Below are 17,946 nucleotides of genomic sequence, written 5' to 3'. Positions count from 1 at the left end.
GGTAGCCAGAGGATTTCTACAGAAACCTGGGCTGGATTACTCTGAAGTGTTTGCACCTGTAGCAAGACATGAAACAATCAGAATGGTGATTGCAATAGCTGCTAACAGGAATTGGCCTCTGATGCATTTAGATGTAAAATCTGCATTTCTGAACGGTCCATTAGAAGAAGAAGTTTACGTGTCACAACCTCCTGGATTTGTGAAAAAGAATCAGGAAGGGATGGTGTACAGATTATACAAAGCTCTATATGGATTGAAACAAGCGCCCAGAGCTTGGAATCTGAAGATTGATTCATTTTTCAAGAGGCAAGGCTTTCAGAAATGTGAGATGGAGTACGGTGTCTATGTTCAGCATACTTCTGAAGGAAATATGACTCTGGTATGTTTATATGTTGATGATATACTGCTGACTGGAAGTTCTGAACAGGAGATAGCCAAGTTCAAGAAAGTTCTGATGAATGAATTCGAAATGACTGATCTAGGCAAAATGACATACTTTCTAGGGATGGAATTCAGATACTCTGAGAAAGGTATTATTTTGCATCAGCTCAAGTATGAATTAGAACTTCTGAAGAGATTTAATCTGAAGAATTGTAAGATTGCTGTCACACCTTCTGATACAAATCAGAAACTGGATTCTGACTCTGATGGAAAGGATGTGGACGCTACAACCTTCAAACAGTTGGTTGGTTCTCTGAGGTATTTGTGCAATACCAGACCTGATATTTGTTATTCAGTTGGGATGGTTAGTAGGTTCATGAGTAAACCTAAGTGGTCCCATTACCAAGCTGCAGTCAGGATTCTGAGGTATATCAAGGGAACTCTGAAGTATGGAGTATTATTTCCTTCTGGAAGAAAGGATGAGTCAGAACTTCTGAGTTATTCAGATTCTGATTGGTGTGGAGACAGAGTTGACAGAAGAAGTACGTCTGGGTACTTATTCAAATTTCTGGGAGGTCCCATTTCTTGGTGTTCCAAGAAGCAACCTGTTGTGGCGTTGTCAACTTGTGAAGCTGAATACATTGCAGGTGCTGTTACTGCATGCCAAGCTGTGTGGATTCTGAATCTATTGCAGGATCTGAAGATTAAAGTAAACAAACCTCTAAAGCTGATGATTGACAACAAGTCTGCAATCAATCTTGCCAGAAACCCAGTGTTGCATGGGAGAAGCAAGCACATTGAGACCAAGTATCATTTTCTGAGACATCAAGTTCAGAGGGGAGTGTTAGAAGTTGTACACTGCAGCACTCAGAAGCAATTGGCAGATGTTCTGACGAAAGCTATCAAGACTGATCAATTTCTCAGATTAAGGGATGGAATTGGTGTTACAAGTCTTGATGGAATATGAATTAAGGGATGGTATTAGAATTAATTCATATTTAATTGTAATATTTTCTTAGCCCCTAAGTTTGTTAGAGGGTATTTTAGTATTTTATCCTATTCTAGTAACCCTAGTTTTAGCTTATAAATAGGGTGACAATCATTGTAACTTTTATCATGTTTTGTAGCCGTCATTCTCTTAATAGAATATTCATCTTTCATTCTACCTTTGCACCAACAATGTGAAGGTGTGGTGGAAGGTCCAACGGTATTTGATAGATGTATCATCATTTGTTCCCAAAAGTTGGGGGATTGTCGCCAACGACGTTTCCCTAATTGAGTTTGGTGTCCATGTTGTGGTAGTTGGGTCGTTGTGGTTGGGTGAATTGTGGACAGTATGGTTGTCTGAATTGGGATATTGAATGGGTTTGGAAACGAAACAATGGTTCTCGGGGTGTACTATAGTCAAATAATTGTTGGGTGTTACGGCAATGAGATGTTTGAATGTTCATTCGTGGGAGGATACGATGGCATGACGCTGAATTGTATAACTCATTTGGGGTATAGACTGTTGTGATCGCTGCGTATGGTTGTTGATAGTTAGCTTTTGATTCTTGATTTTGAGTTTGGATGTGTCGCATGACTGGGTGTTTACTTTTTTTTATAATTATCGATAGTTTCATTTAAATATTCTTCAAAATATTTATTTTGACCTTATTAATAACTACTCACATAATTCAATTATTACTTATTTACTTCAGTTATTTAATTAACAAATATTTTTAATTTTTAAAATTTAATTATCATTTTTTTATAGTACTATGATTTGAATTACCTTACATTTTAAATCCTTATTCATAGCAATTAGTATCCTTTGATTTTAATGGTGATTCTAATTATGCGGTGGCATCTATTGTTGCAGAGATTGCAGCGGATTCAAATTGTGTATGTGATAATCAACATCAAAATTAATATTCACGATTCAAATTTTAAGATTGAGATTTATAAGTATAATCTTATTTAAACCATACCTAAAATTTCTGAAATTAGAATGACAGTCTAACAGATTCAAATTTGTAACATGCATAACTCATTGCTCCTATTTGATACGATTCCGAAAACTAAAATTGCAAAATTGGAATAGAGATATATATTAATTGCAATGTAGAGGAATTAAATAAATTACTTTCTATTTACTTAACTAAACAAACAAATTTGGAAATGAAAAAAAAAACTAAAATGAAACAAAACAATATATTTTAAGTTGAAATTGTCAATCCCATTGAAATGGTGGAATAACCCATACTGCAGGTGGCATTCCTTTAAACCAATGGTAATAAGGGCAGTGTTGTCTAAACTTTTTCTCTTTTACATTGTAGATTTTCATATCAAACGCTCCATTAGGATATGGCAGTGTATCTCCGTAAAAATCATCTGTATAATAAATTGAATCTTTTTGAAGATAATTAGAGAAATATGAAGTTGATACAGCAACAGAATCACTATCACCAACAAATAAAACATTATCTCCCAAACTATCAATTTGTAACATTTGTATAAGTTCACCCGTTTGAAAATCCAATTCTAAATTATATACTTCGAATCTTTTTGTACCTCTACTAGGATCAATATTATCTTCACCTTCGGGAAAATCAATAAATTTTCTAACGAGCCATAAGTCTCCCTCCAATGATTTTACAAGATAAACCCGATCAGCATAATCATCCCCCTCCAAAGAAACAACTTTAGGAATCACCTTTTCATCCTTTAAAAAAGATAAATCAAACGAGACAATGTTATTCAATAGTTCCACGGCATAGACTAAACCTTTGTAGAATATAACATCGTTGAAGAGACGATGAATATCATCTATATAAATCCATGTTTTTTGTCCAGCTTTTAGGAATGCAAGAGATTGACGCATACTATAAATGGCCACAACTATATAATCGTGTGGCTTTAATATAGGATTAGTAGATAAAACAACCTTATGCACATCATATTCAGAATGAACACTTCTTCTATACCTATCCATGAAACAGATGGGTGGTAAAGTGATGGAAACCGCATCTTTAAAAGGATTGATGAGCGTTATAAGGGTAACTTTAGAACTATAATCCACCTTGGCCAGCCAACCATGACTTGAACCACAAAACCTTTTTTTACAAGGTACTGGTAGTATGAAGTTATAATTTTTTTTTAATGAAATCCCATATAAACTTCGCTTCTTTCTGCATCCTTTTGTGGGAACCATAAGCATGGGCAATACATTATTATGTATTTGTCGATTTTGATAATTAAACTTTGCAATGGAATACCAATTCTTGCATACGGCGCTGAAATAGATGTGATCTATACGTTCTACTAACTTATCAAAAATTATACTTAAAGGAAGTGCTTCTAAGTTCTATTAGATTTTATTAGATTTAATTCATATTTAAATTGTATTATTTTCTTAGCCCCTAAGTTTGTTAGAGGGTATTTTAGTATTTTATTATATTCTAGTAACCCTAGTTTTAGCTTATAAATAGGGTGACAATCATTGTAACTTTCATCATGTTTTGTAGCCGTCATTCTTAATAGAATATTCATCTTTTATTCTACCTTTGCACCAACAATTGGTATCTAGAGCTCCGGTTCGGATTCATTGGGAAACACGGGAAACACGAGTGAACGTGAGGTCTTGTGTGTTTGGTTTTGATTCTTAGATTCGTGTTGAATCTTGAACAAAATCTGATCAGAATTTTAATTCTGTGGGTTGGGAAACACTGTGTGAGAAATCTGAGTGTACTGTGCAAGGTAGAAAGATGAACGGAAACGGCAACATGAACACCAAACTTCCAGTATTTGACGGTAAAAACTGGAATCGTTGGATGATCCAAATGCATGTACTGTTCGGTGCTCAAGATGTTCTAGATCTTGTCACTGATGGTTATGTTCCGGTAGCAGCAAATGCGACGGATGAACAGAAAAACGCGCAGAAGGAAGTAAGGAAGAAGGATCAGAAAGCATTGTTCTTCATTCATCAATGTGTTGATGTAAATGTGTTTGAGAAGATTGCAGATTCAACGACAGCAAAGGCTGCGTGGGACACACTGGTTAGATGTTATGGTGGTGACGCATCAGTGAAGAAGGTGAAGCTTCAGTCCTTGAGAAAGCAATATGAGAATCTCAACATGAAGAATAATGAGAAAGTTTCTGAATACATCTCCAGAGTGATTCTGATCACTAATGAGATGAAAGCGTGTGGAGAAACTCTTTCTGAAGAAACAATCATGGAGAAGGTATTGAGATCCCTTACCTGTAACAGCCCAAACTGCTTTCAGGATTACCGACTGACCCCACAAACCAACACGGGTCTTTTCAGCATGTTTTATCCTCACTCACATGCTTCCCGGGAAACTTCCCAGAAGGTCACCCATCCCAATACTACTCCAAGTCAAGCACGCTTAACTATGGAGTTCTTATCTATTGGGCTACCGAAAAGAAGATGCATCTCGTTGGTATAGGTAGTACCAATTAATCCTTATAAGCCTTCACTCAACCATGCAGTCTCATACCTGCATAGCCTCAGGATCCCTCTCATTCCGATGTGAATTCGGTTTTTCCCCTAGAAGCTGCTAGGAGTGTCTCATTGTCATGCCTCATGCATAAACAACCACTCCCTCGCCCTCGGGTGTCACATGTAACCACTCTTCGGCCTCTCCGACATCGGGTGTTACATTACCTCTCAATTTGATTACATTGTGGTAGCAATAGAACATTCCAAGGATCTGAGCACAATGAGAATTGAAGAGCTGCAGAGCAGTCTAGAAGCGCAAGAGTTGCGTTTGACTGAAAGAACTTTTGAAAGGGAAGTAGAGCAGCAGGCTCTGAAAGCAACTTCTGATAGGAGGTATCAGAAGCAGTCAGAAGCCAGGAGAAGATCTGATGGTGGTCAGAAGTCAGAAAGCTCAACCTCTGATAGACAAAAGAATGCTCAGAAGGGAAAAGAGAAGTATGACAAGAAGAAAATCCAATGTTACTGTTGTAAGAAGTTTGGTCACTTTGCTAGAGACTGTTGGCCAAACAAGGAGAGAAAATCAGAAGAAGCAAATATAGCCAGAAGTTCTGATGACGAATCTGTGCTATTGATGGCCTCTGAATCTGATGATATGGATCTGATAGACTGGTGGTATATGGACACTGGCTGTTCAAATCATCTTACTGGAAACAAGAAATGGCTGGTTGACTTTGACTCTGAAAAGAGGACAAAGATCAGATGTGCTGATGACAAATATCTTAATGCAGAAGGTATGGGAAATGTCAGAGTGCTTCTGAACAATGGGAAAACAGCATTGATTCAGAACGTGTGGTATGTACCTGGCATCAGAAGCAATCTGATGAGTGTGGGACAATTAATTGAGAAAGGTTTTTCAGTTACCATGAAGGACAATTTTCTGAAGCTGTATGACTGCAATCAGAAGTTGATTATGGAGTCAGAACAGGGAAGGAATAGAACATTCAAGGTGAATGTCAGAACTGCAGACTCAGAATGTCTTAGTGCAACAAGTGCTGAGAAGGAGAGTGAGCTGTGGCACAGAAGATTTGGTCATTTGAATTTCAGAAGCTTAAAACATCTGAATTCAAAGAAGTTGGTACATGGAATTCCTGCAATTAAGAATCCTGAAAAGTCATGCAAAGTTTGCATGGAAGGAAAACAACCACGATTGCCATTTGCGTCAGAAACTGCTCCAAGAGCAAAACATGCCTTGGGAGTTGTACATTCTGATGTGTGTGGTCCATTTCCAGTAGCATCGATTGGAGGGAATAAATACTTTGTGTTATTTGTTGATGAATTCACAAGAATGACATGGGTATCCCTTATTAAGTTTAAACACGAGGTGTTTGATGAATTCAAGAAGTTCAGAATGAAGGCTGAGAATCAGAGTGGTCAGAAGTTGAAGATTCTTAGAACTGACGGTGGAGGTGAGTATAACTCCAAAGAATTCCAGAAATTCTGTGAGGAGAATGGAATTGAGCATGAGGTTACTGCTCCTTATACCCCTCAACACAATGGTCTTGCTGAAAGAAGAAACCGCACTTTGCTTGATATGGTGAGAAGCATGCTAAAGGAGAAGAAACTTCCTCAGAAGCTCTGGGGAGAAGCTGTTGCCACTGCAACGTATGTACTCAACTGATGTCCTACGAAGAAGTTGAAGGAAATAGTTCCAATACAGAAGTGGACTGGAGATAAGCAAAGTGTTAGTCATCTGAAGGTGTTTGGTTCTGTTTGCTATAAACATGTTCCAGAAGCCAGAAGACAGAAGCTGGATGATAGAAGCAAAGTGATGATTCTGATAGGGTACCACAGTACAGGTGCATACAAGCTCTATTGTCCAGAAACCAATAAAATTGAATTCAGCAGAGATGTGATTGTGAAGGAATCAGAAGTTTGGAATTGGGATAAGTCTCAATCTGATTCTGATGTTAGAACTTCTGAAGAAAGGTCAGAGTTCAGAATTTCTGAGGTTGGAGTAAATTTTGACGTTGATTCTGACTCTGATAGTGATCCAGAATCTGATGTTCCAGACTCTGATGTTCCAGACTCTGATGTTGCAGACTCTGATGTTTCAGACTCTGATGATCCTGACTCTGATGACCCAGACTCTGATGGTAATCCAGATTCTGGTGGCAATTCAGACTTTGGAAATATGCCAGAACCTTCAGATGGTCAAAGTTCTGGAGGAAGTCAACCATCTGAAGGTAGAAACTCTGAAGTTGAAGACTCTGAACAAGTTCAGAGACCACAAAGAGTCAGAAACATCCCCAGAAGATATGCAGAATTTGACATGCTGCAAGACACTGAAGTAGACTCTGAAGGAGAAGTTATTCAGTGTGCCATGTTAGTAGACTCTAAACTCATAAGTACAGAAGAGGCTCTTAAGCAGAAGCTCTGGCTGAAGGCCATGAAAGATAAACTTGATGCTATAGAGAGGAACAAGACTTGGAAGCTGACAGAACTTCCAAAAGACAAGAAAGCCATCAGCGTCAGATGGGTTTTCAAGCAGAAGTTAAAGCCAGATGGTTCAATTGGCAAACATAAAGCAAGGTTGGTAGCCAGAGGATTTCTACAGAAACCTGGGCTGGATTACTCTGAAGTGTTTGCACCTGTAGCAAGACATGAAACAATCAGAATGGTGATTGCAATAGCTGCTAACAGGAATTGGCCTCTGATGCATTTAGATGTAAAATCTGCATTTCTGAACGGTCCATTAGAAGAAGAAGTTTACGTGTCACAACCTCCTGGATTTGTGAAAAAGAATCAGGAAGGGATGGTGTACAGATTATACAAAGCTCTATATGGATTGAAACAAGCGCCCAGAGCTTGGAATCTGAAGATTGATTCATTTTTCAAGAGGCAAGGCTTTCAGAAATGTGAGATGGAGTACGGTGTCTATGTTCAGCATACTTCTGAAGGAAATATGACTCTGGTATGTTTATATGTTGATGATATACTGCTGACTGGAAGTTCTGAACAGGAGATAGCCAAGTTCAAGAAAGTTCTGATGAATGAATTCGAAATGACTGATCTAGGCAAAATGACATACTTTCTAGGGATGGAATTCAGATACTCTGAGAAAGGTATTATTTTGCATCAGCTCAAGTATGAATTAGAACTTCTGAAGAGATTTGAACTGGAGAATTGTAAGATTGTTGTCACACCTTCTGATACAAATCAGAAACTGGATTCTGACTCTGATGGAAAGGATGTGGACGCTACAACCTTCAAACAGTTGGTTGGTTCTCTGAGGTATTTGTGCAATACCAGACCTGATATTTGCTATTCAGTTGGGATGGTTAGTAGGTTCATGAGTAAACCTAAGTGGTCCCATTACCAAGCTGCAGTCAGGATTCTGAGGTATATCAAGGGAACTCTGAAGTATGGAGTATTATTTCCTTCTGGAAGAAAGGATGAGTCAGAACTTCTGAGTTATTCAGATTCTGATTGGTGTGGAGACAGAGTTGACAGAAGAAGTACGTCTGGGTACTTATTCAAATTTCTGGGAGGTCCCATTTCTTGGTGTTCCAAGAAGCAACCTGTTGTGGCGTTGTCAACTTGTGAAGCTGAATACATTGCAGGTGCTGTTACTGCATGCCAAGCTGTGTGGATTCTGAATCTATTGCAGGATCTGAAGATTAAAGTAAACAAACCTCTAAAGCTGATGATTGACAACAAGTCTGCAATCAATCTTGCCAGAAACCCAGTGTTGCATGGGAGAAGCAAGCACATTGAGACCAAGTATCATTTTCTGAGACATCAAGTTCAGAGGGGAGTGTTAGAAGTTGTACACTGCAGCACTCAGAAGCAGTTGGCAGATGTTCTGACGAAAGCTATCAAGACTGACCAATTTCTCATATTAAGGGATGGAATTGGTGTTACAAGTTTTGATGGAATATGAATTAAGGGATGGTATTAGATTTTATTAGATTTAATTCATATTTAAATTGTATTATTTTCTTAGCCCCTAAGTTTGTTAGAGGGTATTTTAGTATTTTATTATATTCTAGTAACCCTAGTTTTAGCTTATAAATAGGGTGACAATCATTGTAACTTTCATCATGTTTTGTAGCCGTCATTCTTAATAGAATATTCATCTTTTATTCTACCTTTGCACCAACAAGTTCCTCCAATCTATCTTCATGGACAATATTCAAAACAAGTATCTTTCGAAAGTAAGAAAAAATAGTAGAAAATTAAACTGTACATTGTTCTTGCTGTTTCATATATTTATATTAAAACATTCCAATTTTTATCATCTTAGTCTGACTTAAAATCAAGAGAAAATCTTTGCAATTGATAGGGGTTTCTATGTTTGGGTCAATCACATCAAATCAAATATTCAAAATATAATTATGTTTTAAGTTTTCTAATAAAGTTAAAGATACGAAAAATATATATTTTGTTAATATTTCAAAATATGATTATGTTTTAAAAATAAAAAAAATCAATACTTTTTTAAACCATTAACTACTATGTTTTAGATTTAGCAATATCATTTATTTATTTTATTAACATTTGTTTATAATCAACTAAAACTTTCTCCTCTAAAAAGCCAAACTTTCCTAAACAAAAGGAAAGCTTTCCTCCCAATATTTAACTAAATAGTCAAACTACAGTACTATATATTTCGAAAAAAACTGCTGTAAAAAAATATATTTCTAAAAAAAACTATAACTTATTGTCACGATTTTTTTTATTCAACAATCTTTTTCTTTTTCTTTAATATTTAAATTTTTGTTAACATTCTTCCTTATTTAAGTATTCTTTAATAAATCTTCTTTTTGACTTAATTGATAATGACTATTCACAAAAATTCAATTAAACTTTATTTTCACATTTCTTTAATTATTAAAAGTATAGGTTATTACATATTAGTCATAATGAGATAATAGTATATATACTTGTAACTTTCTTATTAAAAAGATACTTCCTCACTCATTGATAATATCAATAGTTTCATTTAAATATTCTTCAAAAAAATTTATTTTGACTTTATCAATAACTATTCATAGAATTCAATTATTAATTTTTTTTAAAATAACCAATTTTTTAAAATAAAATCTCAAAATAATCAAAATTTAAAAAAAAAATTTAAAATAACTACTTTTTTCTACTGATATTCCGGTTGAACTGACGCATCAAACTAACATACATAGAAGGCGCTAAGGCTCTGGGCGCATGCATGCAAAGTCAATGCATGTAAGTGCCACATGCATGCCTTGATGCCACATGCATTGACGCATGCATACACTACATAATGTATGCGATAATGCATGTGGCGCATGCTCCTTTCATATATTTTAATTTTAAATGTTATAATTTTAATTAATTAAATGAAATACTGAAAATAAATTTTATATTATATTATAATAAAAAATTACATAGAATAGACAAAAAATTCAATGACCCGTCTAATTGAAACGCTCAATGTTCCACACCCAGGTGCATTAGTCTGTCTTCGAGGTCTCTCACGATTTTCCTAGGTGTTTGGGGTCATTGAGTGTTGACATGATCCAATGGTGGCTGATGTGAAGGTGTGGTGGAAGGTCCAGCGGTATTTGATAGATGTGTCATCATTTGTTCCCAAAAGTTGGGGGATTGTCGCCAACGACGTTTCCCTAATTGAGTTTGGTGTCCATGTTGTGGTAGTTGGGTCGTTGTGGTTGGGTGAATTGTGGACAGTATGGTTGTCTGAATTGGGATATTGAATGGGTTTGGAAACGAAACAATGGTTCTCGGGGTGTACTATAGTCAAATAATGGTTGGGTGTTACGGCAATGAGATGTTTGAATGTTCATTCGTGGGAGGATACGATGGCATGACGCTGAACTGTATAACTCATTTGGGGTATAGACTGTTGTGATCGCTGCGTATGGTTGTTGATAGTTAGCTTTTGATTCTTGATTTTGAGTTTGGATGTGTCGCATGACTGGGTGTTTACTTTTCTTTTATAATTATCGATAGTTTCATTTAAATATTCTTCAAAATATTTATTTTGACCTTATTAATAACTACTCACATAATTCAATTATTACTTATTTACTTCAGTTATTTAATTAACAAATATTTTTAATTTTTAAAATTTAATTATCATTTTTTTATAGTAATATGATTTGAATTACCTTACATTTTAAATCCTTATTCATAGCAATTAGTATCCTTTGATTTTAATGGTGATTCTAATTATGCGGTGGCATCTATTGTTGCAGAGATTGCAGCGGATTCAAATTGTGTATGTGATAATCAACATCAAAATTAATATTCACGATTCAAATTTTAAGATTGAGATTTATAAGTATAATCTTATTTAAACCATACCTAAAATTTCTGAAATTAGAATGACAGTCTAACAGATTCAAAATTGTAACATGCATAACTCATTGCTCCTATTTGATACGATTCCGAAAACTAAAATTGCAAAATTGGAATAGAGATATATATTAATTGCAATGTAGAGGAATTAAATAAATTACTTTCTATTTACTTAACTAAACAAACAAATTTGGAAATGAAAAAAAAAAACTAAAATGAAACAAAACAATATATTTTAAGTTGAAATTGTCAATCCCATTGAAATGGTGGAATAACCCATACTGCAGGTGGCATTCCTTTAAACCAATGGTAATAAGGGCAGTGTTGTCTAAACTTTTTCTCTTTTACATTGTAGATTTTCATATCAAACGCTCCATTAGGATATGGCAGTGTATCTCCGTAAAAATCATCTGTATAATAAATTGAATTTTTGTGAAGATAATTAGAGAAATATGAAGCTGATACAGCAACAGAATCACTATCACCAACAAATAAAACATTATCTCCCAAACTATCAATTTGTAACATTTGTATAAGTTCACCCGTTTGAAAATCCAATTCTAAATTATATACTTCGAATCTTTTTGTACCTCTACTAGGATCAATATTATCTTCACCTTCGGGAAAATCAATAAATTTTCTAACGAGCCATAAGTCTCCCTCCAATGATTTTACAAGATAAACCCGATCAGCATAATCATCCCCCTCCAAAGAAACAACTTTAGGAATCACCTTTTCATCCTTTAAATAAGATAAATCAAACGAGACAATGTTATTCAATAGTCCCACGGCATAGACTAAACCTTTGTAGAATATAACATCGTTGAAGAGACGATGAATATCATCTATATAAATCCATGTTTTTTGTCCAGCTTTTAGGAATGCAAGACATTGACGCATACTATAAATGGCCACAACTACATAATCGTGTGGCTTAAATATAGGATTAGTAGATAAAACAACCTTATGCACATCATATTCAGAATGAACACTTCTTCTATACCTATCCATGAAACAGATGGGTGGTAAAGTGATGGAAACCGCATCTTTAAAAGGATTGATGAGCGTTATAAGGGTAACTTTAGAACTATAATCCACCTTGGCCAGCCAACCATGACTTGAACCACAAAACCTTTTTTTACAAGGTACTGGTAGTATGAAGTTATAATTTTTTTTTAATGAAATCCCATATAAACTTCGCTTCTTTCTGCATCCTTTTGTGGGAACCATAAGCATGGGCAATACATTATTATGTATTTGTCGATTTTGATAATTAAACTTTGCAATGGAATACCAATTCTTGCATACGGCGCTGAAATAGATGTGATCTATACGTTCTACTAACTTATCAAAAATTATACTTAAAGGAAGTGCTTCTAAGTTCCTCCAATCTATCTTCATGGACAATATTCAAAACAAGTATCTTTCGAAAGTAAGAAAAAATAGTAGAAAATTAAACTGTACATTGTTCTTGCTGTTTCATATATTTATATTAAAACATTCCAATTTTTATCATCTTAGTCTGACTTAAAATCAAGAGAAAATCTTTGCAATTGATAGGGGTTTCTATGTTTGGGTCAATCACATCAAATCAAATATTCAAAATATAATTATGTTTTAAGTTTTCTAATAAAGTTAAAGATACGAAAAATATATATTTTCTTAATATTTCAAAATATGATTATGTTTTAAAAATAAAAAAAATCAATACTTTTTTAAACCATTAACTACTATGTTTTAGATTTAGCAATATCATTTATTTATTTTATTAACATTTGTTTATAATCAACTAAAACTTTCTCCTCTAAAAAGCCAAACTTTCCTAAACAAAAGGAAAGCTTTACTCCCAATATTTAACTAAATAGTCAAACTACAGTACTATATATTTCGAAAAAAACTGCTGTAAAAAAATATATTTCTAAAAAAAACTATAACTTATTGTCACGATTTTTTTTATTCAACAATCTTTATCTTTTTCTTTAATATTTAAATTTTTGTTAACATTCTTCCTTATTTAAGTATTCTTTAATAAATCTTCTTTTTGACTTAATTGATAATGACTATTCACAAAAATTCAATTAAACTTTATTTTCACATTTCTTTAATTATTAAAAGTATAGGTTATTACATATTAGTCATAATGAGATAATAGTATATATACTTGTAACTTTCTTATTAAAAAGATACTTCCTCACTCATTGATAATATCAATAGTTTCATTTAAATATTCTTCAAAAAAATTTATTTTGACTTTATCAATAACTATTCATAGAATTCAATTATTAATTTATTTTTAAAATAACCAATTTTTAAAATAAAATCTCAAAATAATCAAAATTTAAAAAAAATATCAAAATAACTACTTTTTTCTACTGATGTTCCGGTTGAACTGACGCATCAAACTAACATACATAGGAGGCGCTAAGGCTCTGGGCGCATGCATGCAAAGTCAATGCATGTAAGTGCCACATGCATGCCTTGATGCCACATGCATTGACGCATGCATACACTACATAATGTATGCGATAATGCATGTGGCGCATGCTCCTTTCATATATTTTAATTTTAAATGTTATAATTTTAATTAATTAAATGAAATACTGAAAATAAATTTTATATTATATTATAATAAAAAATTACATAGAATAGACAAAAAATTCAATGACTCGTCTAATTGAAACGCTCAATGTTCCACACCCAGGTGCATTAGTCTGTCTTCGAGGTCTCTCACGATTTTCCTAGGTGTTTGGGGTCATTGAGTGTTGACATGATCCAATGGTGGCTGATGTGAAGGTGTGGTGGAAGGTCCAGCGGTATTTGATAGATGTGTCATCATTTGTTCCCAAAAGTTGGGGGATTGTCGCCAACGACGTTTCCCTAATTGAGTTTGGTGTCCATGTTGTGGTAGTTGGATCGTTGTGGTTGGGTGAATTGTGGACAGTATGGTTGTCTGAATTGGGATATTGAATGGGTTTGGAAACGAAACAATGGTTCTCGGGGTGTACTATAGTCAAATAATGGTTGGGTGTTACGACAATGAGATGTTTGAATGTTCATTCGTGGGAGGATACGATGGCATGACGCTGAATTGTATAACTCATTTGGGGTATAGACTGTTGTGATCGCTGCGTATGGTTGTTGATAGTTAGCTTTTGATTCTTGATTTTGAGTTTGGATGTGTCGCATGACTGGGTGTTTACTTTTCTTTTATAATTATCGATAGTTTCATTTAAATATTCTTCAAAATATTTATTTTGACCTTATTAATAACTACTCACATAATTCAATTATTACTTATTTACTTCAGTTATTTAATTAACAAATGTTTTTAATTTTTAAAATTTAATTATCATTTTTTTATAGTAATATGATTTGAATTACCTTACATTTTAAATCCTTATTCATAGCAATTAGTATCCTTTGATTTTAATGGTGATTCTAATTATGCGGTGGCATCTATTGTTGCAGAGATTGCAGCGGATTCAAATTGTGTATGTGATAATCAACATCAAAATTAATATTCACGATTCAAATTTTAAGATTGAGATTTATAAGTATAATCTTATTTAAACCATAACTAAAATTTCTGAAATTAGAATGACAGTCTAACAGATTCAAAATTGTAACATGCATAACTCATTGCTCCTATTTGATACGATTCCGAAAACTAAAATTGCAAAATTGGAATAGAGATATATATTAATTGCAATGTAGAGGAATTAAATAAATTACTTTCTATTTACTTAACTAAACAAACAAATTTGGAAATGAAAAAAAAAAACTAAAATGAAACAAAACAATATATTTTAAGTTGAAATTGTCAATCCCATTGAAATGGTGGAATAACCCATACTGCAGGTGGCATTCCTTTAAACCAATGGTAATAAGGGCAGTGTTGTCTAAACTTTTTCTCTTTTACATTGTAGATTTTCATATCAAACGCTCCATTAGGATATGGCAGTGTATCTCCGTAAAAATCATCTGTATAATAAATTGAATCTTTTTGAAGATAATTAGAGAAATATGAAGCTGATACAGCAACAGAATCACTATCACCAACAAATAAAACATTATCTCCCAAACTATCAATTTGTAACATTTGTATAAGTTCACCCGTTTGAAAATCCAATTCTAAATTATATACTTCGAATCTTTTTGTACCTCTACTAGGATCAATATTATCTTCACCTTCGGGAAAATCAATAAATTTTCTAACGAGCCATAAGTCTCCCTCCAATGATTTTACAAGATAAACCCGATCAGCATAATCATCCCCCTCCAAAGAAACAACTTTAGGAATCACCTTTTCATCCTTTAAATAAGATAAATCAAACGAGACAATGTTATTCAATAGTCCCACGGCATAGACTAAACCTTTGTAGAATATAACATCGTTGAAGAGACGATGAATATCATCTATATAAATCCATGTTTTTTGTCCAGCTTTTAGGAATGCAAGACATTGACGCATACTATAAATGGCCACAACTACATAATCGTGTGGCTTAAATATAGGATTAGTAGATAAAACAACCTTATGCACATCATATTCAGAATGAACACTTCTTCTATACCTATCCATGAAACAGATGGGTGGTAAAGTGATGGAAACCGCATCTTTAAAAGGATTGATGAGCGTTATAAGGGTAACTTTAGAACTATAATCCACCTTGGCCAGCCAACCATGACTTGAACCACAAAACCTTTTTTTACAAGGTACTGGTAGTATGAAGTTATAATTTTTTTTTAATGAAATCCCATATAAACTTCGCTTCTTTCTGCATCCTTTTGTGGGAACCATAAGCATGGGCAATACATTATTATGTATTTGTCGATTTTGATAATTAAACTTTGCAATGGAATACCAATTCTTGCATACGGCGCTGAAATAGATGTGATCTATACGTTCTACTAACTTATCAAAAATTATACTTAAAGGAAGTGCTTCTAAGTTCCTCCAATCTATCTTCATGGACAATATTCAAAACAAGTATCTTTCGAAAGTAAGAAAAAATAGTAGAAAATTAAACTGTACATTGTTCTTGCTGTTTCATATATTTATATTAAAACATTCCAATTTTTATCATCTTAGTCTGACTTAAAATCAAGAGAAAATCTTTGCAATTGATAGGGGTTTCTATGTTTGGGTCAATCACATCAAATCAAATATTCAAAATATAATTATGTTTTAAGTTTTCTAATAAAGTTAAAGATACGAAAAATATATATTTTGTTAATATTTCAAAATATGATTATGTTTTAAAAATAAAAAAAATCAATACTTTTTTAAACCATTAACTACTATGTTTTAGATTTAGCAATATCATTTATTTATTTTATTAACATTTGTTTATAATCAACTAAAACTTTCTCCTCTAAAAAGCCAAACTTTCCTAAACAAAAGGAAAGCTTTACTCCCAATATTTAACTAAATAGTCAAACTACAGTACTATATATTTCGAAAAAAACTGCTGTAAAAAAATATATTTCTAAAAAAAACTATAACTTATTGTCACGATTTTTTTTTATTCAACAATCTTTATCTTTTTCTTTAATATTTAAATTTTTGTTAACATTCTTCCTTATTTAAGTATTCTTTAATAAATCTTCTTTTTGACTTAATTGATAATGACTATTCACAAAAATTCAATTAAACTTTATTTTCACATTTCTTTAATTATTAAAAGTATAGGTTATTACATATTAGTCATAATGAGATAATAGTATATATACTTGTAACTTTCTTATTAAAAAGATACTTCCTCACTCATTGATAATATCAATAGTTTCATTTAAATATTCTTCAAAAAAATTTATTTTGACTTTATCAATAACTATTCATAGAATTCAATTATTAATTTATTTTTAAAATAACCAATTTTTTAAAATAAAATCTCAAAATAATCAAAATTTAAAAAAAATATCAAAATAACTACTTTTTTCTACTGATGTTCCGGTTGAACTGACGCATCAAACTAACATACATAGGAGGCGCTAAGGCTCTGGGCGCATGCATGCAAAGTCAATGCATGTAAGTGCCACATGCATGCCTTGATGCCACATGCATTGACGCATGCATACACTACATAATGTATGCGATAATGCATGTGGCGCATGCTCCTTTCATATATTTTAATTTTAAATGTTATAATTTTAATTAATTAAATGAAATACTGAAAATAAATTTTATATTATATTATAATAAAAAATTACATAGAATAGACAAAAAATTCAATGACTCGTCTAATTGAAACGCTCAATGTTCCACACCCAGGTGCATTAGTCTGTCTTCGAGGTCTCTCACGATTTTCCTAGGTGTTTGGGGTCATTGAGTGTTGACATGATCCAATGGTGGCTGATGTGAAGGTGTGGTGGAAGGTCCAGCGGTATTTGATAGATGTGTCATCATTTGTTCCCAAAAGTTGGGGGATTGTCGCCAACGACGTTTCCCTAATTGAGTTTGGTGTCCATGTTGTGGTAGTTGGATCGTTGTGGTTGGGTGAATTGTGGACAGTATGGTTGTCTGAATTGGGATATTGAATGGGTTTGGAAACGAAACAATGGTTCTCGGGGTGTACTATAGTCAAATAATGGTTGGGTGTTACGACAATGAGATGTTTGAATGTTCATTCGTGGGAGGATACGATGGCATGACGCTGAATTGTATAACTCATTTGGGGTATAGACTGTTGTGATCGCTGCGTATGGTTGTTGATAGTTAGCTTTTGATTCTTGATTTTGAGTTTGGATGTGTCGCATGACTGGGTGTT

The 17,946-nt window shown here is 33.5% G+C and overlaps 3 protein-coding genes across 3 annotated transcripts; all 3 read right to left on the bottom strand.

Annotated features, from left to right (window-relative positions):
• Positions 1-2,593: 2,593 nt before the first annotated feature.
• LOC127080712 (F-box protein At4g35733-like) lies at positions 2,594-11,010 on the bottom strand. The gene is made up of 2 exons (XM_051021014.1): positions 10,987-11,010; positions 2,594-3,727 (listed from the first exon to the last, which is right to left on the bottom strand). The coding sequence occupies exons 1-2, from the start codon at positions 11,008-11,010 to the stop codon at positions 2,594-2,596; spliced, it is 1,158 nt and encodes a 385-aa protein (XP_050876971.1).
• Positions 11,011-11,425: 415 nt separating this feature from the next.
• Positions 11,426-12,586, bottom strand: LOC127080711 (F-box protein SKIP23-like; the record flags this gene model as incomplete). Its single annotated transcript, XM_051021013.1, has 1 exon — positions 11,426-12,586. A coding segment is annotated over one exon (1,161 nt), but the record flags the coding sequence as incomplete, so codon positions are not given.
• A 2,410-nt stretch (positions 12,587-14,996) lies between these two features.
• Positions 14,997-16,157, bottom strand: LOC127080710 (F-box protein SKIP23-like; the record flags this gene model as incomplete). Its single annotated transcript, XM_051021012.1, has 1 exon — positions 14,997-16,157. A coding segment is annotated over one exon (1,161 nt), but the record flags the coding sequence as incomplete, so codon positions are not given.
• Positions 16,158-17,946: the final 1,789 nt, after the last annotated feature.

Source organism: Lathyrus oleraceus, chromosome 5, assembly GCF_024323335.1.
Source record: "Lathyrus oleraceus cultivar Zhongwan6 chromosome 5, CAAS_Psat_ZW6_1.0, whole genome shotgun sequence".
Taxonomy (NCBI): domain Eukaryota; kingdom Viridiplantae; phylum Streptophyta; class Magnoliopsida; order Fabales; family Fabaceae; genus Lathyrus; species Lathyrus oleraceus.
The sequence above is the reverse complement of the archived record's forward strand: the minus strand, read 5'-3'. Positions and strand labels throughout refer to the sequence as shown.

Excerpts from the sequence above, each read along its gene's own strand:
- LOC127080712 (XM_051021014.1), bottom strand. The coding sequence starts at position 11,010 with ATGAATAAGGATTTAAAATGTAAG. Across the intron at positions 3,728-10,986 it reads ATAAGGATTTAAAATGTAAG|AACTTAGAAGCACTTCCTTT; the intron begins GTAATTCAAATC and ends AAAATCTAATAG.